Below are 24,927 nucleotides of genomic sequence, written 5' to 3' on the forward strand. Positions count from 1 at the left end.
TAATAGAAGGCTATCAAGCAGGGTTGCTGGGTTTCTAATTTTATATACTCCACTAAGAAGCAGAAATACCTTGCCATGAGCCTAACCAGACAGAGGATGACTCAAAAGAGAGAAAGAGAGAGAAAAGAGAGAGAGAGAGATGGAAAGGACGAACCTTGAGAAGTTAATTAGTTACAACCTGTAAATCAGGGAAATAGCTAACATATATGGATTGATCTAACACGTAGGTGTAGGTAACTTAAGTTCATTAAACCCTACAACCTCCCTATGAAGGGGAAGTTTTATTTTATTTTATTTTAAGTAAGCTCTACACCCAATGTGGGGCTTGAACTCACAATCTTGAGATCAAGAGTTGCACACTCTACTGACAGAGCCAGCTAGGTGCCCCAGGAGAAATTTTTAGATGCGGAAACTGAGGCTCACAGCATATAAATGGTTTGTCTAAGTTACAAAGCAAGTCTGCTAACAAACCAGATCATACCCATTGATCAACCGTAAAACCACATGCCACCAGTTAGAAATCTGATCACTCTGAATGGAAGGATCTGTACGTTTATCAAAATCAGAAACATCGTAAGGAAAACCTTGAACCAACACCTTGCTTATAGAGTGACTGTTTCCTAGGAACCCCATAAGAAGCCCAAGTCATCAAAGGCAATTTTCAAAATTATTGCAGCAGTTCTGCTTAGCCAAGAGACTTACTCTAACGTGAGATAGAGAACTTCCCTGGATGGAGCTGGTCTCAGTACCTAACCCAAGTCCTGACAAAGAAATATTATTGTCTCAAATATATCTTTATGCTGATTTTGTTCAAATCCCAAATGTATTGCTCATCCTTCTCCCAAACTCTATTTTCTCTCTTTCCCTGTTTTAACAGGTGGATGAAGTAGGGAAAAGGGGAATGAAGATTCTTCTGATACCTATAAAAAAAAAAGAAACATGCTATTTGAAAGGTGACCTTAAATGTCCTTTTGGTTTAAAAATCTTGTGTCTAAAAATTATCCTGTTTATTTCTCTTTCATCAACTATTATCCAGAAATATCATGTTCTTATAGTGCAAAACTCTTTTCTGTTTAGGTATGTTTAAAGAATGATGCTGAGTGGTTTAACACCAGTTCTCTCAGGGACCTGCAAACTTTGTAAAATAAGGAGGAAGGATGACTAAAAGGATGCCTAAGGTCCCAGGGTTTCCTGTCACAGCTGAGCCCCACCTCACCCCCCACTTCTAATTCTGAAGAAGCTGATCCTTTCTAAGCTTATAGAGGTGTGTTCTATAAGTGACAGCCAGGCCCCATGGTTCAGTCTTTTCAAAACCTCAGTAAAAATCTTATCTACAACTTCCCTTAGCCCAGGCACGCTGGGGCTAAAGTTGGAACCTATTTCACACAAGCCAGAACTAGCTCAACAGAACAAAGAAAAGAAAGGAATGTGGGGACGTGTCTTTTCCACATTTAAGGCATTCCGTTCTCGGGCAAGTTACAACCTAAATGAGAGCAGATAAAATCTATAAGAACCCAGAGTAAAAAGAATAGGGCCTCAAAAAGACCTGATTTGCCTTGAGAAAGGGCTAGATTTAATAAAATACGGAACCCAACTTCTGGTTGTGATCACCTAAAGACAAGCATGTTAAACAGAGACTTAAAAGTCAAGATTTGAGGCAAGAATATACAATGGGGAAAGGACAGTCTCTTCAATAAATGGGAAAACTGGACAGCCACATACAAAAGAATGAAATTAGATTACTATCTTACACCATGCACAAAAATGAACTCAAAATGAATTAAAGACTTGAATGTACTACCTAAAACCATAAAACTCCTAGAAGAAAACATAGTTGGTAGGTTCCTTGACATTGGTCTTGGCGATGATTTTTTGGATCTGACTTCAAAGGAAAGGGCAACAAAGGCAAAAATAAACAAGCAGGGCTACATCAAACTAAAAAGCTTCTGTGCAGCAAAGGAAACCATCAACAAAACGAAAAGAAAATCTACTGAATGGGAGAAAATATTTGCAAAACAGATACCCCAGGGTAATATTCAAAATACATAAAGAACTTCCTTGCCTGGCTGGCTCAGTCAATAGAGCATGCAACTCTTGATCTCAGGGTCGTGAGTTTGCGCCCCATGTAGGGTTTAGAGACTACTTAAAAAAGCTTAAAAAACAAACAAACAAACAAAAAACTCACACAACTCATGAACAACAACAAAATCCAAACAATCGGATTTAAAAATGGGCCGAGAATCCGAATAGACATTTTTCCAAAGACATACAGATGGCTGACAGACACATGAAAGATGTTCAACATTACTAATCACCACAGAAATGCGAATCAAAACCACAGTGAGATATCATCTCACCCCTGTTAGAATGGCTAGTATCAAAAAGACAAGAAATAACAAGTGTTGGCAAAGATGTGGAGTAAAAGGAACCCTTGTGCAAGGTTGGAATGTAAGTTAATGGAGCCACTATGTAAATAGTGGAAAACCTATGGAGGTTCCTCAAAATATTAAAAATAGAATGACCATATGATCCCCCAATTCCACTTCTATGTATTTATCCAAAGAAAATGAAAACACTAATTCAAAAAAAAATATATGCATCCCCATGGTCATTGCAGCATTATTTACAATAGTCAAGCTATGGAAACATCCTAAGTGTCCACTGATAGATGCATGGATAAAGGAGATGTGGTGCATATATACAATGGGAGTCTACTGAGCCATAAAAAAGAGTGAGGTCTTGCCATTTGCAACAAAGATGGACTTTGAATATATTATGCTAAGTGAAACAAGTTAAAGACAAATATATGATTTTACTTACATCTAAATCTAAAAAACAAATGAACAAACAAAACAAAACTAAGAGATACAGAGAACAGACTGGTAGTTAACAGAGGGGAGTGGGGTTTGGGGTTAGGCAAAATGGTTAAAGGAGGTCAAGAGGTACAAACTTCCAGTTATAAAATAAATAAGGCATGGGAATCTAGTTTACAGCATGGTGAGTATAATCAGTAATATTGTATTGCATATTTGAAAGTTGCTAAAAGAGTAAATCTTAAAAGTTCTCATCACAAGAAAAAACTACTTTGTAACTTTGTATGGTAACAGATGGTCACTAGACTCATTGTGGTGATCACTTCACAGGATATACAAATATCAAATCATTATGCTGTACACCTGAAACTAATATTATATGTTAATTATACCTCAATAAAAAAGTCCATATTCATTCCTGCTAAGTCAGAGGATGCAGAAAAAATAGTGCTTTGTGACTCTGCTTACTTTCAACAAAAACGCAGAGGAGGAAGAAATTACAATGTAACGCTTGTACCTTTGGAAATACAAGAATATGCATGGCAGTCATAATGGCATGGAGCTCTCAACGTTTTAAGCCCTGTTTTGGCAATTTGAATTTTCTGCTTGCAATTGAAGAGGTGGCAGAGATAAAGAATGAGCAATTTTGTTGTCTCTTTTGTATGCAAAATAGACCAAAAAAATATAGGGCATGTCATTTCCCCCAGACTCACTACAACTTCAGAATTATGCCTGCCACACACATTCCCTGAAAGTAGCAAAGTTAGTCACAGAATTTTAGACAAGGAAGCCTCAGCCTGATTAAGTCTTAAAACTAAACACAAGGGGCGCCTGGGTGGCTCAGTCGTTAAGCGTCTGCCTTCGGCTCAGGTCATGATCCCAGGGTCCTGGGATCGAGCCCCACATAGGGCTCCTTGCTCGGCAGGAAGCCTGCTTCTCCCTCTCCCATTCCCCCTGCTTGTGTTCCCTCTCTCGCTGTGTCTCTCTCTGTCAAATAAATAAATAAAATCTTAAAAAAAATAAAAAATAAAAAATAAATTATGTGGTATTCTTTGAAATCCACATAGAACAGCATAATACTACATGTAATTCTATCACTAAGAATATCAAGTATACAGGGTGCCTGGGTGGCTCAGTTGGTTAAGCGTCTGCCTTCGGCTCAGGTCATGATCCCGAAGTCCTTTCCACAAAGGGATCCCTGCTCAGCACGGAGCCTGCTTCTCCCTCTGCCCCTTTCACCCGCTTGTGCTCACTCCTGTGCTCTCTCTCTCGCAAAAATAAATAAATCTTAAAGAATATTAAGTATACAAAGGCAAGAGGGAGAAGACATTAAAGTTAATGTTCTTTTCTTTATTTTTTTTAAGAGGGAGGTGGGGGAGAGAGAAAATCTCAAGCAGGATCCAAGCCCAGCATGGAGCCTGATGTGGGGCTGGGTCTCACCACCCTGAGACCATGATCACAGCCGAAATTAAGAGACGCTTAATTAACTGAGCTACCCAGGCGCCCCACTATTTTATTTTCAAGTAACAGGAAAGTCAGTAGATCTGTAGGAACCACAAGTAAGGAGATCTCTGCACATCAACTGTACGGCCTTCAGATGATCATCGTGGTGAAGCTCAAAAGCAGATACATGCTTCCAGGGCTGACTGGCACTAGAATCGGAGTCCAAGCTATGCAGCTGCCTCTAATTGTGTAAACTGAGTCCCTGCCCTTTCCTAGGACTCTGATTCCTCCTCTGAAGAAGTAAAACAAGATGGTTTCCAAGACCCTTTTTGCAGTTTAATAGCAAAACCCCCACAGCTCCCATTCAGGCCAAATACCACCAACGTGTACAGATAAAGTGGACCAACCCCACAAGCTGCACTCATGGCAAGTGATAAGATCCACAGTTTTAGAGCAGACTCAATTATCATATTGGCCTATAATGTAATGATGCCACCAAGGGGGAGCTTACTGAGGTGTGCAGTGATTCACCTGTATCCCAGAGACCCCAGAATCCTGGGCATTCTTCCTTTGTCCTCATGTTACCTGCTCTACTCTTACATCTCTCTGCTGCCAGTGAATTTTGGTGGCCAATAATCCCAACTTTTGTAGACTTAGACAATGGCATACCCAAGCTCTATTAAAATTGTGTATAAAGCAGGGGCGCCTGGCTGGCTCAAGTGGGTGGGGCATGTGACTCTTGATCTTGAGGTCATAAATTCAAGAGTATAGAGATTGGGTATAGAGATTACTTAATATTTTTTTTAATTGTGTATAAAGCAAAAGTAATGAACCTCAAATATAAGCATGAGGAATTCTCCTGGGAATAAAATGTGCATGCTTGAGGACAATGATTTAGACTTGCGTTCTTTTATTTACTAACAATTGATAATAATATTAATGTCTACCCTTTGGGGAAGGCTCATTATGAGACATTCGGTGATAACATGGGAATTAGTGTTAGAAAGCAGGATAATCTCTCTGCGCACTCTCAAACCCAAACCAGGTATACTTCGAGTCACTCCCATACCTCCTGAATCTGGAGGTGTTTGACAAAGTAGTGATGACTTAAGGAAGACAAAGAATAGAAAACAAAGGGGGTGGGGTGCCTGGGTGGCTCAGTCGGTTAAGCGACTGCCTTCGGCTCAGGTCATGATCCTGGAGTCCCGGGATCGAGTCCCGCATCGGGCTCCCTGCTCAGCGGGGAGTCTGCTTCTCCCTCTGACCCTCCCCCCTCTCGTGCTCGCTCTTTCTCATTCTCTCTCTCAAATAAATAAATAAAATCTTTAAAAAAAAAAAAGAAAAAAAGGGGCACCTGCGTGGCTCAGTCTGTTAAGCATCTGCCTTCAGCTCAGGTCATGATCTTGGGGTCCTGAGATCGAGCCCCTTGTCAGGCTCCCTGCTCAGCGGGTAGTCTGCTTCTCCATCTCCCTCTGTGCTCTCTCGCTCTCACTCTTGCTCTCTTCTCAAGTAAATAAATAAAAACTTAAAAAAAAAAAAAGAATAGAAAATAAACAATGTCATAGTTAAGTTGCCCCAGATCTAGAAAGACAGAAGAACAGAGAAAAAAAAGTAGGGAGATGGATATGGGGTTAAGCAGATGGCTTCAGTGAAAAGTCCTCTGGGAATCTCCTCCTTGGTGGGCCAGGTTCAGTGAGACAGCCCAACAGGTGCCATGTCTTGGAGAGGGTGGCTCTTCACAGCCATCATCCATGATGTAGGAGGGCTCTGTCCCACATCACAGTTGAGGGGCGAGCCAAGGAGCTTTTGTGACTTGAGATCATTGAGACCACACGTGGTCTGCAGAGTTCGAGCCAGGTCTCCCTCCACTATGTGATGCTACCCTGAGATCAGGAGCTCTCTCTTTGGGAGGGGCTCAGCCAGGACTAAGGCAGCAGTTAACTGGCCCCCAACCAGGTCTCATGAGCTTAGCCTTATTAATCTGGGCTTTGCAAAAAAACTGAGCCAATCATTTACAGATCCATTACCTTCTTTCTAACGAAAAATGATAACGCCTTGCCAACACAAATGTAATAACTTGGCCTCTTCTTTCAATTACCTCTGCTCTCTTGGAAATGTCTATTTGTGGATAAAGCTTCTGAGTTAACCCAGGGAATTAACCAGAAGTTTAAGAAGGCCCTATAATTCCTAGGGGCTAGTGAAGAAAGAACACCTCTTTACCAGGAAATATTAACAGAATGGAGTAGGAAGGAAAAAGAGGGAGCAGAAAATTGCCCTTGAAGGCCCAGGATTTCAAAAGGCACAGAAGATAGAAACACTAGTTCAATATGGAGGAAGAGGATGGTATCGGAAATTGGTTTTGGAAATCCAAGTATAAGCTGTGTCCCAAAGAAATGGCCTCATATGTCTATAAAGGCCTTAGTTTTTCTCTCCTGCATCCGTAGTCTACTCCCATCTTCCTTTCCCACACCCACATTCTCCTCTCCTGCATTCGGTAGCTATACGCAGGATCCATTCTGTATGCTAAATCCAGGAGGCATTTGGGGCCTTCAGGAGTTTGGTTATTTTGACACATTTTCAATGACAACTCTCAGTTCCTCTCTGCGTGTGTAAGAATTTCTTTCTGGAGGGAGCTGGGGCATTATTTTCTCAGGTTTGGCCCTCTCCAGCATGGCCTGCAAACACCAGTCAACATTTACAATGGCTACAGTATACAAAATTGGGATCATTTGTTTAGGAAGCAACTAGGTCAATGATTAGTACCCATGCAGTGACGGAGTATGTGGTTTGGGAAAGAGGTAGAAACAGAAAAGGGGGAGACTGAGCTTCCATCTTCTATTGAATCTGTGTAGAATCAATTTTATCACACTCCAACACCTTGTTTCCTGTAGAAATTGAAGAAACAACAGGAGAGTGGCATTAGCCTTAAGAGCATGACTTAGGATTCAGTCAAGGATCATGCGCTTGAGTGCCTGTCCTCATTTACTATCTCTGTCCCCTCTGAGAAGTTCCTTAAATGAGCATCTGATTCATCTGAAATCTGGAGAAAGCACCTGCTTCTCTAGGTTGTTATGATGGTTCAATGAATCAATACATGTAAAATACTTTCCATAGCCACCCAATAAATCCTCAAAAAGCAACAAATCATAATTAACCAAATCCCTCACTACTGGTCCAATGACAATCTGATTATTGCTTTTGCTCCCCTGTAAAATTTAATTAGAGGTGGAACATGGTGGAAGCAGGGGAGAAGAGGTGGTAGTAAAAGGCAAAATGGAGAACCTAAGTATTTTTGTATTCTAAAACATGAGTTGCCCTTCTCTGCTGTTTAGCAATCCTTTTAGGTTAGCCCTATTATGAAAAGCCCTATCATTTCATCGTCAAGTTTGAAATCACCAACACCCCAAGCTCCCCTTCACTCCCATCCTCCTCCCCATCCGCGCATCTTCTCTCAGAAATGTCCACATTGGGCACAGCTGTCTATTCTATTAGGCAACCCTTACAACACCTCAGAAAAGACACAGGACATAAATGAAATAGACACGATTATTTCACATCTTGATGGTCCCTGTCCCCCATCATCTCTTAGAGTCTCTATCAAAATTGAGAGCAGTAAATCTTTGAATAAAGAAAGTCTAGGGGCGCCTGGGTGGCTCAGTTGTTAGGCGTCTGTCTTCAGTTCAGGTCATGATCCCAGGGTCCTGGGATCGAGTCCCACATCAGGCTCCCTGCTCGGCGGGGGGCCTGCTTCTTTCCCTCCCTCTGCTGCTGCCCCTGCTTGTGCTCTCTCTCTCTCTGTCAAATAAATAAAATCTTAAAAAAAAAAAAAGAAAGAAAGTCTACCAGCATTTTTTCCAAAGAACAAAATGTACATATTCATGGTGTCAGCATGGAAGCCTCTAGTTTGAGATGCTCTCATTATTAGGCATGGGTGTGCATACAAACAGAAATTTCCTTTGGAGAACAGAACTGTCAACTTGGAGTAAAAGGCTCTTCTTTCAATTGCTCTACCATCCCTGCCAATCCACACCCTCTAAAAGCCTCTCCAACCGGTTGATTGCTTCTCTCCTCTTCCTTTGGAAAAGTCCTGATGTATATAACTGCATAAATATGTTAAAACCACTAACCTGAGAAAATAAAATCAAGTAATCTTCCTTAAAGTAGAACTCAAACGTTTTTATGGATAATGAACTTGGCTGCTCAGCCAGCTGGATGATTCAGACAATTATAAGAACCAGTTTGAACCTGTAAGAAATTGGTCAGATGGGCATATGCAGCCTTCTCAAAAGGTGTCCTCCCTTAGCCTTGGCCAGGATCTGCTGTTATGTAAAGCTGAACTCCATTTCATTTATCATCACATTGGATTTTTTTTTCCATTTGATATGTTACCTAATGATTAAAATGAGAAAGCAGCTGCATTTATAGTGTTACTCATCTTCTCTTTCTGGGTTTAAACCACATTCATTCAATCTTAAAAGTCAAGGCTTTGGGAGGTGAGGGCAGGGTAACCTGATGGTTGAGGATTGTGGCTCTGATGTCAGATTGACTGGAGTCCATTCAGAGCTTTAACCCTGACTAGCTGGATAATCTTGATTCACTGGGTAATCTCAGTTTACTTACATGTAAAATAGGTACAGTGCTACCAATATGGCAAGGCTTTGCATGGATTAAATTAGGTAAGGTCTGGCACACAGCGCACATTTAACTAACATGCTAAACATCTGTTGTATTATTTTAGTAATACATTTATTTCAAGATGAAATATTAATATAATTATCTGACAGTATAGTTAACAGGGCTTCTCATTTCACATGTTCTCGGGTTCTCAGTAAATAAGTGAGAATTATCTTGATGCTAGACACTTCATCATAGGAAATCTTTTGCTGGTGAACTTTTAAGAAGTGCTGTTTTCTACCTCTGGCTCTCCTAGGTTACTCAGGCTTCAAGTCCCCCTCTTTCCTAACTCCCAGTCGGCATTGCAGCCCTATCCTGGGCACACAGCAGGCTCTAATCAATATTTCGCATGTTAGGTAGGTGACACATATGAGCTCCAAGCTAAGGACTTTCATACGATCTCAAATTCTAAATCTCCATAGAAACACCTTTATGAGGAAGATAAGGTAAGAATCTTTCCTCAGTCTATATGAATGTAAAAAAAATTTAAAGGCCAAATTATTGCAAAATGTCAACTAGCTAGGAAAGGCTTTGAGTCTAGATCTGAGTGCAGGCAGGAGATCTGAAAACCTTACAAAGCCATAAACAACATGATTATCTCAAGGAAATGGTCCTCACTTTGAATAAGGAAAAGGCAAAGTTCCAGTAGAAGGCTAGACAGGCTGTACGGAATGATTAGATGAAAGCATGATTAGAGATTATTACAACAAGCATGATTTTGTTGCAATAACCAAGTAGATAATTAAGTTTTTGAAGAATCAATAATGTAATTTCCACTAGAAAAAATTTCCCACCTTTTTACAAGAAGAATTTTTGAGATTGCACAGTACTCCTACAAACCACATTAGATACTCCAGTAGTTTAACAAAGAGAAAAAAATGACATGGTTTAGTCAGGTATGAAATTTTGCAAAACAAAAAGGAGAATCAAATACAGAAAAAAATGTGGGCTAACATCAACCAAAAGCCATTGATTAGTTCTTTTTGAGACCAGCTACCCAAACACTGCAGGATTACAGGTATTACATTATCAATATATGCTAAAATATAATATATACCACTACAAGCTTAAAACCTAATGTACTGGGAAGCAAACCTTTACATACTCCGCATAACTCTAATTTTATTTAATTTCTTAAAATCCTGCAACTTCCAAATAAGCAATAGTAGCAGAAACAAAAATTCACATGAATGGACCACAATCAAGGCTACCAACAGTTCTCATTTAAATAATAATAGCACAGTAATAGGGGCTATATCATTGAAAAGCAATAAATAAGTCCATGTAAAAATTGAGAAAACTGATTATATATGTTTATATTATATGTACATAATATTCTCTGCATTAAAGAACAAAAAAGGGAACTCATGGTAAGCTTTTGAAAGAAAGCAATCCTCCCTGAAGATAAAATAATGGGCAATTTGTTGATACTTATGCAGAGTTTAAGTTTGGAATATTCTCATTTAATGGTATGATTAAAACAATGCAATCATTTTTCATTCATTCAGTTCTGATCTTCACAGTCTTCTTAACAGTTTTAGAACAGGTGGGAACAGTGACCTGCCTTTTCAACCATTATATCCCCAAGACATGACTAATTTGAAGCTGAGCAAACTGCACATAATGGGCCAGGGATTCAAGTTCATGATTTTTAGTAGGCTGTACTCTTGTTTCAGGGCACATGGTCTCCCTGCCCTACCCCCTTCTACCACCCCTGCCCTGCAGCTGCCTCTCTGCCTCATGAAATCAAAGGGAAATTATTTTTTTACATTTTCTGCAGGCTTATTTTTAAGGAGGATAAAGATTAGGCTACATCTTTAAAAATATTTTCTTTTCCTTTAGGGGTTCTTAAATTTTTAAATACATTCTAAATACTAAAGAAGCTAGCCACTTAAGAACCCTTCTCAACACAAAAGAAAACAATCAGACGCATGATTTTATAATGGCTCAAAGTTTTTATAGAAGCATGGCATAGTTCAGTGAATTTTTAAATACCCCAAATTCTACCATATAAGATATTGCTTTCTAGAGCCTTTTTACAAAATACCATCAAAGGTTTGCAGTAAAGAGACACTGGCACAAGAAAAACTAACAACCAAAACAAGCAGAAAACAAAACAAAAACCTGGTTCTAAGAAGGCCATTGAGCTAGGGAAGTATTTAAGCTGGCTAAATGAAAACCCAATCCCTCCTATTTGCTTTTTATCTACTGTTTAAAATTTCCCCATCAATTCTAGAAGGCTGCAACCAAATAGCAGTCTAAACATCATCTAAAACTCTACCAATGAGGAGAATGAAACTTGGTTAACTGATTTGCCTGGTCACTTTGGGGTGCATGGTTTTTCATGATTGTTTGGGGGTGGTGGTTGCTGGCTGTGTTTTGAATATATGTGTATGGGGTACTTACACTCTTACAATCAGGAGCTTTGCCATTCAGATCCTCCCCTTCCTAGGCTGCCATGTTTTCTTTCACAGGGGACAACAATGATCAAAAAGAAACAGATATCATGGTCAATTCAAAGCGAAGATTTCACTTTCTCACTTGGCCTCTGCAGATGCATTGAGAAACACTTCACCATCACCCCCCCAACCTGTCTTCCTACTTATCAGTGGAATTGAGCAGTGAAAGAGTCTCTGCTCACTGGGGAGAGTGGAGTAGGAGGTCTCTGAACTTTACTTCAACTTTCCAGCCTACAAACTGCTTCTTCAACCACTGATTCCACTTGCCCACTTTGGTGAAGTTTCAGTCTTTGCTCAGTTTCACCTGCTTTTCATTTTAGGGAAGTTTGGTGGGAAAACGTCCCACTTACCTTTTGTTGATATTTTTTTCCCCATATTTGGGTCTTGTACTGTACTCAAGTTCCTAGATTTAACAGAAAAACAAAAACAAAAACACAAAAAAAACCCACCTCTCTAAATGGTTGAGATAAAGGCTAAGTCACTATTCTGTGTTTAAAAGTGAACTGGATCTGATCTTTGTGGCCAGAGTGGGGACACAGTCTTGGCGACTGAGGAAGGAAGGAAGGGAGCTAAGCAGTCAACTTACACAATTTCCCCCAAGAAGTGTTACACATAGATGTTTTTCTTTTCCAAGTAAAGTTGGAACTAAAGCAGTTTATCTACTGAGAGGAATCTAGTTACAGGACCTATCACTAACTTTTTGAGATGGTTAGTCTCAAAAAGTACAGTCACCAGCCAAATTCTCTGGGAAAAACCCTTGGCACCACGTCCTCCAGACAAGCCCCTCTTTGAACATACAACTGCTCTGATCCTACAACAACGCTAGTGTCCAGCGCCTATCACTAGTGCTCTTGCACCTTTCTCCACAGTACCAAGATGCTAAGCAATTAAGCTAGTTCACGGAAGTGCCCTAAGAAACCTGCAACAGTGGATAATGGGCTCTTCAAGGCTAGGCGATCAGCTTCTTAGGAAAAGAAAAAGAAACACACACCAACAAACACCAGGGAACTATGTGTAATGGTTCGCTGCTTGTGCAAAAACCTCAAAGAGGATGAAGGTCAGACAGGGATAATAGGCCAATTTAATTCTGAAAGCACAAGGTGCAAGAAATTTTAATTATGGTCTGCCACTGAAATCACACAAGATCCAATGGCTTCTAACTGCAACTGCTCATCAAGGGAGACAAGAGGTGTAATTGTAACCGCTGCATAATCACTGTGAGGGCACAGGGAAGGCTGCCTTCAGCTCCCAGCACAGAATGTATTAGGAGCCTAGAAAAATCCAATACAGGGAAACATGGAGATTGCACGTAGCCACACAAGGGCTCCTAACAGGAAAGCCAAACCCCGTTGTGTGTGTGTGTGTGTGTGTGTGTGTGTGTGTGTATTTGAGGGGTGAGAGTTCCAGGAATAAAAGGTTAAGCTGTTTGGCCCAAATTAAGAATATGAGCTTGGAAAACTCTGAACCCCTTTCTGCTTTGTGGATACATACACAGAGAGAAAGGCATGATCTCCTCCAGAAATTTCTGCCTCGGTGAAGCTTCACCCACTCTCCTTTGTTTAAAACAATTAGCTTGGATGTTACAGTGATTTACAGAACCAGGCTCCCTTTAATTTGTTCCCATCAAACCCAAGTCTGGAGACAAAACGCCACACACACGGCTCGAGGTGCCCAAGCCTGTGCAGCTCGCACGCCCGCGCCGCGCGGACTCTCGTAAAGGGACCGGCAGAGAAAGCCCCTCCGTGGATCTCCAGTCCGCAAAGTTTCACAGATCCGTGAAGAAAGCAAAAGCACCCATCCGCGCCCGTCGCAAAGTTGGCGCTGAAGTTTGTGCCGGGATGTCCTAAATCTCGAGGGGCAGGGGACGCCGAGTGTGCGGCCAGGCTAGAGGATGGATGGAGATGGAGAGACAGCAAGAGGGAGTTTTTACGAGTGGAAGATCCGTGAGACCATCTTCTTCACCCGGAAGCCTGTGTGGCTCCCAGAGGTCTCGGAGGTGCTCGCCAGGGGAGGCGCCGTCGCCGGGGGCCGGAGAGCTGTCACCTGCGGGGAGCCGCGGCGGGGGCGGGAGGCGCTCTGCTAGGCGCCCGGGGAGGACGTGGCGGGGGGGGGGGGCTTCAGAATCACCAGCTCTCGGGGCTCTGAGAAGTGGGGGAGGGGAGATTCGCGAGAGGGCAGGAGGCCAAGAGCAACACCTTTCGGATACGCTTTTCCCCTCCTACCTCTCCAACTTCCCTCAGCGCCAGCCAAGGACTTTCTCCCACCGCACCCTACCGCATCCCGCCTCCGGGCCCACCTCTCAGACCCTTACGCGACCGCGGCGGGGGGTGGGGGGTGCGGCCAGGAAGCAGCCGGCGCGAAGGTCGGGACCCCAAACGCAAACTCTCCCCCCCGAGCCGAGACGACCAAATACGTTTATACCGGCAACGATCACAGCCCCGTAGCAGGGCTCCCGGGTTAGCGCCGGGCGCAGTTCCCTGACTCTTCCGTTGTTCCCAATAAAGTCGATTACGTTGCCCTCCGGGAGCTGATTGGGAGCGAACGGAGAGGAAAAGGGGGGAACGCGGGAAAAAGCAGGGGGAGCAGCAATCAACTTTGTAACCCAGCGCTTCCTCGCGCGATCCGTCGCCATGCTTAAGATTCCCACCCCCGCCACCCCCCTCCTTCCTTTCAAGTGGATACTGAAACTAGGCCAAAACTTTTTCCCCTCCTTTTCTCTTAGCCACTAGACTGGATTGTGCCCCACGGAGCCCCATGGAGCTCTGCTTTCTTAAGCACAATAGCCGGACTAATTAGATCATAGAAGCAAGGCAGTGATACTGTAACAAGTAGCCCGAGAGGCAAAGAGGGAAGGGGCCCGAAAAGAGAGAAAGGGGGAAAAGTTTGCAGCTCTCGCACTTACCAATCAAGCCTCCCACCAGAAAGGCGATGATTTGGAACACGAGTAGAATCCCACCAACAATGCACAGCTTCTTGGTGCTCATGTTTTCTATAATTGCCCCAGCCATTTTTGCGCCCCCCTTTTTCTTTCCTCCTTGAAATAAATGTTTTTAGGGTGTGCTTTTTGCCCTTCTCCTCTCACGCTCCCTCCTCCCTCGCCTCCTTTCTGGGCGCTGCAAAACTTCAGGGGTGTGGGAGCGCGGTGAGGATGGGACCGGGACGCAAGGCGCCCGCACGGATTCCCCCGGCGCAGCCGGCTCGGGCTCCCCCAATGCCCGGAGCTGTGATTGTGGCCGCTCCGCCGCCTGTGGACGCTTAAAGGAGCAGGGAAGCGGATCACATGACGCCGCCTCCCTCCCTCCCTTTCTTCCTCCCTCCCTCTCGCGCTTCCTCCCTCCCTCCCTCCCTCTCTTCCTCTCCCCCTTGCCCGCCTGTGCGGGGCTTCGAGCTGCGGAGGGTGCTGGCGTCCCGCTCCCAGGTCTGGCTGGCGGTCTGTCCCGCCCGGGGCTGGTGTCGTTTGGGGGTTGATGCTGTTGTTAAGTGGGTTTCCCCCACCCCGCCTCTCACAGGTTTCCTTTTCTGGTGCGAGATTTAAATCACCCACGGACAGCTTTCCAGACCTTTAACTTACGCGTTGACTTTAGGAAATGGGCCCCACCCGCAACTGCCAGAACTCTTCAGGAAAGAGGAGGAGAATTTTTTAAAGGGACCCAAAGATGCTTAAGTCAGAGCACAGAGATGCAGAATAAAGTCTTTGGCTTCCTTTGACCTGACCCCAGCTTCAGTTGCTGGGCATATACCTAGCTAAATCCCCCCACTGCACCCCTGAAGGAACCCTGTGCTCTAGCCAAATCAGACAACTGCTCATTACCACATAATCCCCCACTCCAGGGGTTTCCAGAGCCTTGAGCCTGGCTCTTAAAAACATGTATTCTACTCCATCGGAGTTTTAACCTCATTTAAAAACCAGCTTGTCTGAAAAGCCTTTCTAATTTTCCAAATCTCCCCCCTGTAATATTTCCTTGAACCCAACCCCTACAACTCCTGTGTTTACATTCTTAGCTCCTATTGTAAGAACTTGTGTGTACACGTTTGTCTCCACCACAGGGCTGTAAACTCCTTGGGGATAGGGACCGAGTTTTATTCATCTTTGTACCCACCCTCCCCCAACCCCGTGGTTCCTAACAAAATTCTAGCTCTAGTAGATCCTCCATAAACTTTTGTGGAATGAATAAATAAATAAATGTGAAAGCAAGCCACGTTTTGCATTTCAAGAGCCTGAAAGAGACCTTATTTGATTTAGATGGTAAACATATTTAGTTGCAATGTTTGTTGTCTCTTTGTGAGGATATATTTCTATTTACACTTAACTTCTAGGGGGAAAGGAGGGTGGGACTCTTAAGAGAGTTCCTGTTCTATCAAGCCTAAATTCCTGGGCCTGGTTTTTCCATGTTCCATAAACGGGTCACTTGGCCAGCACAACTCACGTTGCCCAAATAGACCCTTGGTTTAGTCACCCCCCCAAACATGGTTTGCCACCCCTTAGACACCTGGTTTCTTGCCCCTCCTCTCTATCTATACCCTCTTCGTGCCAAGGGAATACCACAAGTTCCCTGTCCTCTGTTCGATTTCTGAGCTTGCGTTGCCCTTATGGAAGATGCCATGCAGGTTACCCTTAACGAAAGTATTCATTTCTAGTCTCCAACTAGACTAGACACTCTTTAGGACCATACCAAACTTTATATATATGAAAATCCATCTCGCTGGAGTCGAACAGTTCTTAAGAGTTCTGGGGATATAGTTGCTATTTATTCATTCTTTCCTTCAACCCTTTAACCAGCAGGTCTCACATATTGAGCCCTTAACCTGTTCCAGGCTTTCTGTTCTAAGCCCTTGAGGATACCAGGATGTGTGTGTTTTCTTTTAAAGATTTTATTTATTTATTTATTTGTCAGAGAGAGAGCACAAGCAGGGGAAGCTGCAGGCAGAGGGAGAAGCAGGTTCCCTGCTGAGCAAGGAGCCCCAGAAGGCAGTCGCTTAACCGACTGAGCCACCCAGGCCTCCCGAGGATACCAGGATGTGAAGACAGTTGACAGTCCTGGAGGAGCCCTAGTCCCGCTGTTATTCACTGAATAGTGATTAACAACCTTTACTTCAGAGAACACCAGATCAGATAGAAGAAGCAGACAGAACTACTGTCAACAGTAGTGGTCAGAAGCGTTTGGTACCCAAACACAGATAGACGAGTGTGGCTTATTTGCCTTCCTTCTTTATCTTTTCAGAGGCTTACATCATTTTTGTTTCCCCTGACAGGAGTAGGTTCCAGGGCATCAATAACAGACATAGGAATGCCCTTCTCACCTCTGTTGCTAGTTAACTCCACGTTCTGTGTTCTCATCTCAGCAAGCTGCCAACTTCCACACATTTGAATAATAATGATGCCTTTGGGTTAGAATTTCTTTTTAATACCAAGGAATTTTTTTAAATTAAGGTTGATGGGATTCAATATCAAGATTTACTCTCCATTTGATACTATGTTTCGCTATTTAAGAAGAAAGACATGGGAGGGACCTGGGGGGCTCAGTCTAAGCATCTGCCTTCAGCTCAGGGCATGATTTCAGGGTCCTGGGATCAGAAAGGCTGAGTAGGGCTCCCTGTTCAGCGCTCAGCAGGGAGTCTGTTTCTCCCTCCACACTGCTCATGCGTGCTCTCTCTTGCTCCCTCTCTCTCTCTCAAATAAATAATAAATAAAATCTTTTTTTAAAAAAGAAGAAAGAAATGGTGTTCTATGCACTTCAAATATGAACTGAATCCACAAGAATGTGTTTAATAGTCCCCCCCCCCCCAATCCACGGGTTAGTTTTCCGTGGTTTTACTTAACCTGTAGTCAACTGAGGTCTGATGGTCTGAAAGCAGGTGATCCTCCTGACCTATTGCCAGAAGGTCAATGAGTAGCCTAATGCTATGACACAATGCCTTTGTCATTCACCTCACTTCATTTCATCATGTAGGCATTTTATCATCTCCCATCATCACAAGAAGGCTGAGAACAGTACAATAAGGTATTTTGAGAGAGAGAGTACATTCACATAGCTCTAATTACACTATATGTTATAATTGCTCTATTCTCTTATTAGTTATTGTTGTTAATCTCTTATTGTACCTAACTTTATCATAGGTATACATATGGAAAAAACACAGTGTATATAGGGTTTGGTATTATCTGAGATTTCAGGCATCCACTGTGGGTCTTGGAACATACATCTCACAGATAAGAGGACTACTGTATTTATTTAACATTAGTGAGCTCCTCAACTCATTTTTCTATCAAATGTTACAACACACTCTACTCATTCAGCTCCCAAATGCATCTCTTCAGAGTAACTGGCCTCACTTCTTTGGTTCTAGTTTCCTCATCTGGAAATGAGAGGCTTGGAATAAAATACTGGTTCCCCACAAAGGTGGTCCCCCCCTTTTTTTAAAGGGCACTTAATTAAAAAGAGCTATATATAATTTTTTTTGAGAGAGAGAGCGAGCACATGGGGGGAGGGGCAGAGGGAGAGAGAATCTTAAGCAGGTTCCATGCCCAGTGCAGGCTCCACAGGGCTCAACACAGGGCTCCTCATGGGGCTCCACATGAGGCTTGAGGTGGGACTCACACGGGGCTCCAATTAGGGCTCCACCTCACACCCCTGAGATCATGACCTGAGCCGAAATCAAGAGTCAGATGCTTAACCAACTGAGCCACCCAGGAGACTTTTAAAAAGAGGTATTTCTAATTGCTAATCAATGCTTCTAACTTGCATGCAGTTACCAATATTGCCAAACTGAATGTGGGACAGACACTTTCAGTATTCATCACCATGAGTTGCTTTAAGAAAAATTTACCGTTTCTATTATACCTTTTTAAAAATTAAAAGTGACTGTCAGATCCTTAGTTCTCAAGGGAATAACACAGACAAGTAGAAAAGAGCATGAGTGAGTTGTCCAGTTTTGGAATGGAGCCTGGACCCCAGCTCTGCCCCTCACTTGCTATATGTCACTGTGAGCCACTCCAGTCACCCAGCACTCTGAAGCTCAGCTTTCTCATCTGTAAAATGGAGATAATGACAGTACCTGCTTCATAGTAATCTTGCAAGAGATGATGATAATGATGATTATATTGAAGAATCCTTAAGGGAAATCAATAACCTTGCATTAAAAACTAGTAAAACTGATCATTAATTGGTTCTTCCTCAGCTCTAAAATTTTATCATGTTGTAATTATTTTTTGAAGTATATTTTAGGAGCAGTCTGGGTAATTAACTACCTGACAAGGGCACTAGTAAGGCCAACATCTAGTATGGGATTCTGAGCAACGCTCAGTGAACTTGAAACCTAGAAACATTCTATTCTAAAAAATGCTTCTGATCATCAATAAAGCACTTGTCATGGGTCCTTAGATAGACTGTCCCAGAGACTAGATAATCTAAGAGTGCAATCCAACTCTTCCAACAGCATTTGATCATTCCAAGTCCATTTCACTAGACTTTTAAGTTGGAGATCCTGATTTATCCATCGTTTTTATTTGAAGGGTTTGTCTTATGGAAGATCATACTGATGTTCAATGCATATTTATGGAATGTATGAATGAATGGATGGATGGATAAATGAATAAGTGAAGGTAAATTAACTGCAACCAGCACCCCCCCCCCCCCCACACACACAGACACACTCCAGTTCCTATATAGCATACACTGACTAAATGCCTCTGGTATATATACCCTGGGCTGCCGTTTGCACATATATCTATATATGTGCTGTATTGTCACCCTGGTTTGCAAGCTGCTTAAAAACAAGGAAAGTGTGACCTGAGCCTTTGTCTCTCTCAGAGCCCCAGCACTGCACCTTGCACAGAGAAGGGCTCAGTTCCTGGAGTTGAGACAGCCCAGTCTGGAAGCCAAGGGCAGCATTCCATTATTGTCACTGAAATAAAGGTAATGCAGAGATCTAAAAGAATTGCATCTACCTCCTCAAACACCTAATTTACTTCCCAGAGGGACCTAACATGAGTAATAATCCCACTCTGAGTCTTCTCATTCTCATAAGTAGCTTTTACCCATAAATGGCATCCCAGCGCTCTTCTGTTGTTGATATTTTCTTAGAGTCAGTGCCTGTGAATGTGAGCAGGCACTTTGGGTTCATACTCTTATTGTTCAGCAGCACTTTTCACTCAGTAGACATACATGAATATATATATTCACAGCTTCTTTTGAAATCCTTTTCTTTTCCTTTTTTCAGAACCATCCTTCCCTTCTTTCTCTCTGAGCCCCATTGTCTCATTTTGTATGTAAATACAAGAGCTTTTCTAACACCTCCTTTCACACACTACCCTTGGGTAGGAACTATTCAGAACCCAGGGCTTGGAGTATCAGTACTTTAACCTGATCTTTTTTTATGACATTGTTTAATGAATACCCCACCACTCCCTCCCTACACATCAGCACCCTCGTGTGTGGGTCTCCTTTACCTCTTTTCTTTGACACTCCACATACATTTCAGACATGAGGCTTATTCAGTCACAGCTTTAAATCTTACTACTTGTGTAAATAAACAAGACAATTACTTACCTTTTTGAGGCTTACTTTTCTAATTTCTTTTAAAAAAAGATTATAATAGCAGCTTCATAGGTTGTGGTGAGTATTAAACAAATGTTACAAAGCACCTGACTTACTTTTCTAATTTCTTTAAAAAAAAAAAAAAAAAAGATGCTGGGGCTCCTGGGTGGCTCAGTTGCTTTAAGTGTCTGCTTTCGGCTCAGGTCATGATCTCAGGGTCCTGGGATCGAGCCCCATGTTGGCCTCCCTGCTCAGCAGGGAGTCTGCTTCTCTCTCTCTCCCTCTGCCCCTCCCCTCACTCGTGCTCTCTCTCTCAAATAAATAAATAAAATCTTCAAAAAAATTTTTTTTAATTAAAAAAAATTTTTTAAAGATGCTGATAGCAACTTCATAGGTCATGGCGAGCATTAGACAAATGTTACGAACCGCCTAGCACAGAGCCTGACACAGAGTGGGCATTGAACAAACATTCTGCATGTTATAAAGGAGGAGGTTTCTGTTCCCAAAGAGAGAGAGAGAGAGAGAAAGAGAGAAAAGAACTATAAAACCCCTAATTATTATCTCTTATGAAATTGCTTTTTGAACCCAGGCAACTTGGAAGAGGAAGATAAAAAAACTTTATAGGTTTCCAGAGGCTTCTGGTGGGAGGCAGCTGACAACTTGAAGTAGCCAGCCAGGCCCCTGTTGTTTCCCAGGCTTGAAAGAGGCTGCTGCAGAGGGCTGGATGCTCCAATGCTTCAACCTCCAAGATCACATGTGCTTGATTCCTGGAGCCAAGGCAGGACAAGGTCTTTTTCTCTATGCCAGTTTCCACAGTGTAAGATTTATGGGGTCTGCGTGGACTGCTTCTGCTCCCACCCCTTGCCCTCATGACTGTGCTCCCTCCCCATTTCACCATGGACTTAGTCATGCTCACCAGTGCCTCTCCATCTGCTTTTTCCCATGGAGAGTGGCGGTGGGAGGAGAGCCTGGACAGGCCAAGACACACCTTCTTGGACAATGATCCGGTGATGTGTAGACAGCACTCAGCATGATGGCACAGAGTTGGTGCACAAAGTTCGTTAAATGAATGAATGGTTATGGTCCCTGGCTATCCAGGGGTTCAGGAAGGCCCCCCACAGATGGCCAATGGCAGGAAGAAGGACTCAGACTTAACCTCAGCCCAAGTACTCTGCTACATGCTTTATATATATTATCACCATTAATCCACACAACAATCCTATGAGGGAGGTACTACTTTTATTATTATTATTATTTTTTTTTTTAAGGATTTATTTATTTGAGAGGGAAAGCATAGCGGGGAGGAGCAGAGGGAGAGGGAGAGCGAATCCCAAGCAGACTCACACTGAGCACAGAGCCCCACACGTGGCTCAATCCCATGACCCTGAGATGATGACCCCAGCAGAAACCAAGAGTCCAACACTCAACTGACTGCATCACCCAGGCACCTCTATTTTTACCATTTTAAGAAGAGGAAAGCTGCTTCAGAGAAGTTACAGAATATTCCCTTGGCCACATTGCTACTACACTGGGAAGCTGAGGATTCTAAGGGAGCTGCAACACACCATTCATTCTTTCAATCACCAAAAATGTATTGAGCTCCATGAGTGCCAGAAACTGATCTAGATGCTGGGGAAGAGCAGTGGGCCTGACAGAGGCCCTGCCCTCATGCAGCCTACATTAGAAAGCCCACTTCAGAGCCTTGCTTTTTATTTCCTTTATATCAGCTATGCCCTTTCAACTCACCAAAAGGAAGAAACCTAGGAGAAATCGAGTCCTTGGTGTGCAGATGGGCTTCACACCAGGTTTCCCTCAGGAGACATTCATTCAGAAACCCCCTTTTCCTGCCAGTTCTGAGACAGTTTTTTTTGCTGTTCCTTTGTTCATACATTCAGCTGTTTTCTTCCTCATCACTTCACTCCCACTCAGATCAAACTCCCTCCAATTAAGCCTTAAATCTTTGCAATTCATTCTTTGGTAGTATTTGCCATCAGGGCTTTTCCAAGCTGAAGATCAATTTTCAAGTCAAATGACTGATGAAAGTAATTAAGCATAATTTCAGTGTTTAGAGGACTTTCTTGAAGAATACATGCTAGCAAAAGACATACGTGTTAGCAGAAGATTCAGTGTACAAAATTAGTTTTGGCCTAGCTAACCTGCAAACTGATTCCTAAAATACTTTTGTTTGGTTCTTTATTTTGTTGTCATGCTGTGAATCCCTAATAAAGACCCTCTTTACCAAAGATTTCAAGTCGCTTGATCAATATTACTCATCTTCATGTAAAAATTTATGAGGGTAAAAATGCCCAATTTCTGATATATGTCCTTACTTCTCTAAGAAATCTGAAGCCTGAATGACTTGACAATGTTTTCTTTCATTTCTTTCATAAATATTTATTACATGTTTCCCATATGCCAGGTATCTAGCAAGTGCTAGGATACAAATACAAAAAAGACAGATATGCTCTCTCTTTCACAAAATTTATAATCTCGGATATGTAAAAGCATGATGCAGTAGCTCTATTTGCCAAGACAGTAAGTCCTGAAGAATCACTGGTGTGAGAGGCATGGAAGAGACCTCAGATGGAGAAAGTGAAAGGACAGGAGGTGCTGTCCTGGGTTTGGGGAGCAAGGTCCTCCCCATTCTGGAGTCAGCATCGTGTGGCAGGGAAGAGCATGGGCTCGGGTCTGGGGTCTGAATCCTAGCTTTTGCACTTACTAGTGTGTGCCTAGGCTAGTTAGGGTAATTTTTGTCACTCTGTGCCCTCATCTGTAAAATGGGAATAATAATAAAACTCTCCCTGGGGCACCTGGCTGGCTCAGTTGGTAGAACATGCGACTCTTGGTCTCAGGGTGGTGAGTTCAAGCCCCACATTGGGTGTAGAGCTAAGTTAAAAAATATAAAAATAAATTTAAAAAAATTAAATACTCTTCCCATATATGATTGTTATAAAGATTAAATGGGATATTTTGTGTCAAGTATTTAAAACAGGGCCTGAAACATAAATTCAACGTGTTTGCTTTAAAAAAGGTATGTTTTCCCCTCTTCTGCCACTCCCATGATGCTAAGTTCCCCTCAACTGCAGTTTCCTGTAATCCTGTTGACAACTCTCTCTCACTGAACAACCCTGCTGTCAGTTGGAAAGATTGGGATAGTAAGCCTTCAGGACTGCCTGATGAAACTATCTTTCAAGTATCACACATACTTTGAGATACTTTGTGATTCTCTTGTCTCATAAGCAGATACAATATCTACCTTGGGTGAATGCTCATACAGCTATGTCTGTTATGTCCCTTTATACATGCTACCCCAGATCCCATTTGGGCACTTGTCTTATCTACTCCAGTAGATCACAAATTTTTTTTTTTTTAAAGATTTTATTTATTTGACAGAGAGAGATACAGTGAGAGAGGGAACACAAGCAGCGGGAGTGGGAGAGGGAGAAGCAGACTCCCTGCTGAGCAAGGAGCCCGATGCGGGGCTCGATCCCAGGACCCTGGGACCATGACCCGAGCCGAAGGCAGACGCTTAACGACTGAGCCACCCAGGCGCCCCCACAAATTTTTTTTTAAAGATTTTATTTATTTATTTGAAAGAGAGAGAGGGAGAACACAGAAGGAGAAGCAGACTCCCCACTGAGCAGGGAGCCCAACGGAGGGCTCGATCCCCAGGACCCTGATACCATAACCTGAGCCAAAGGTTGGCTTATGCTTAACTGACTGGGCCACCCAGGTGCACCAGCTCACAAAATTTTTAAGATAAAAAGACTGTCTTATTCAGAAATCTTTTTATTTAATTCTAGTGGAACCCTAGGCTTTGTAGCAGTTCTCTCAGAGCTTTGCTACTTCCAGATTTTTGCCTCTTCACCTCCTTCTCAAAACAGATGTTCTATTTTACTGGGGAGGTCAGAAGGAGCCACCAGGTATAAACTCTCTCAGCCTCCAAACTGATGAATGTTTTCCTGTGCCTGATCTTCAGGGAAACAATAAACCACTTCTTGGGCAAAGCATCCACCTTTACTTAAGCACATCTACCTGTACTTATGCTTAGACCTATTTTAGAGAGCTGCCCAGCATAACCTAGAAGTTAAGAGCATATGTTTTGTTTAATGAGTTAGCACATGAAAAGTACTTACTAGATAAAGTACTTAGCACATGGTATACACTCAGTAAATGTTAGCTTCTATTATTAATTATCTTCCATCACCTTCCTCAACTTACTTCTTTAATGATCTTCTTTCATAACTTTCCTCAATCTTCCAAATCTTCTCCACCCTAAAAAATATCCTTCTGAACCCTGCATTCTCCTTAATTCATAATCTTCACTGGCATCTTTCCTTTAATTGTAAATCAAACTTCTGAAAAGACAGTTCATGTTTGCTGGCTTTATAATCTCACTTCCCATTCCCTCCTTGACCCCCTGCAGACAATTTAGATTCTAGACCCAACATTCCATTGACTCTGCTCTGACAATGATCACCAATGACCTCTTTGGTGTCCATTCTACTTCATGTCTCTGAAACTTAACACTCATCCTTTTGGAAAAAAAAAAAAATCTCTCCTCACATCCTCAACTTCAATAACTCTGTTCTCTCGGTTCTCCTACTTCTCTAACGTCCCCTTCTCTCTCTCATCGGCTGTTTCTTCTGCCCACTTCCTGAACGTTAATATTCCTAACTATTCTCTCCTTAACCTCACCTCTTCCCATAGCATCTAAAGCAAATCTGTATCTTCAGCTCTGGCCTTTTACCCGAACTTTAGACTCACAGAGCCAATCACTTCCTAGACATCTCTGCCTAGACACACTACATGCACATCCAAATCAACCAGATGCCTTTGCTATCTTAGTTAATGGCCCAACTCCCCAACCAGTCACCTAAGTTACATATCTCAAGGCCATCCTTGATTCATTACCCACACATCCAATCAGTTATCCAGACCAGATTCTACCTCCCTTATACATGAGCTAGCCTCTCCTCCCCACCCCCACCCCCACCCCCA

At 42.7% G+C, this 24,927-nt stretch overlaps 1 protein-coding gene across 2 annotated transcripts in view; it reads right to left on the reverse strand.

Moving 5' to 3' along the window:
- The window catches only part of WLS (Wnt ligand secretion mediator), a 100,636-nt gene extending 85,983 nt beyond the window's left edge, over positions 1-14,653 (reverse strand). Inside the window, exon 1 of one of the 2 annotated variants that reach the window (XM_031041691.2) lies at positions 14,292-14,653. Coding sequence is in view for 1 of the 2 variants with exons in the window: in XM_006728411.3 (XP_006728474.1) it covers positions 14,292-14,397 (106 nt within the window). In the remaining variant the exon portion in view is untranslated. The remainder of the gene's footprint in view (positions 1-14,291) is intronic. The other variant, XM_006728411.3, reaches the window with a different exon arrangement.
- Positions 14,654-24,927: the final 10,274 nt, after the last annotated feature.

Source organism: Leptonychotes weddellii, chromosome 4, assembly GCF_054177405.1.
Source record: "Leptonychotes weddellii isolate Sample4059 chromosome 4, ASM5417740v2, whole genome shotgun sequence".
NCBI lineage: Eukaryota > Metazoa > Chordata > Mammalia > Carnivora > Phocidae > Leptonychotes > Leptonychotes weddellii.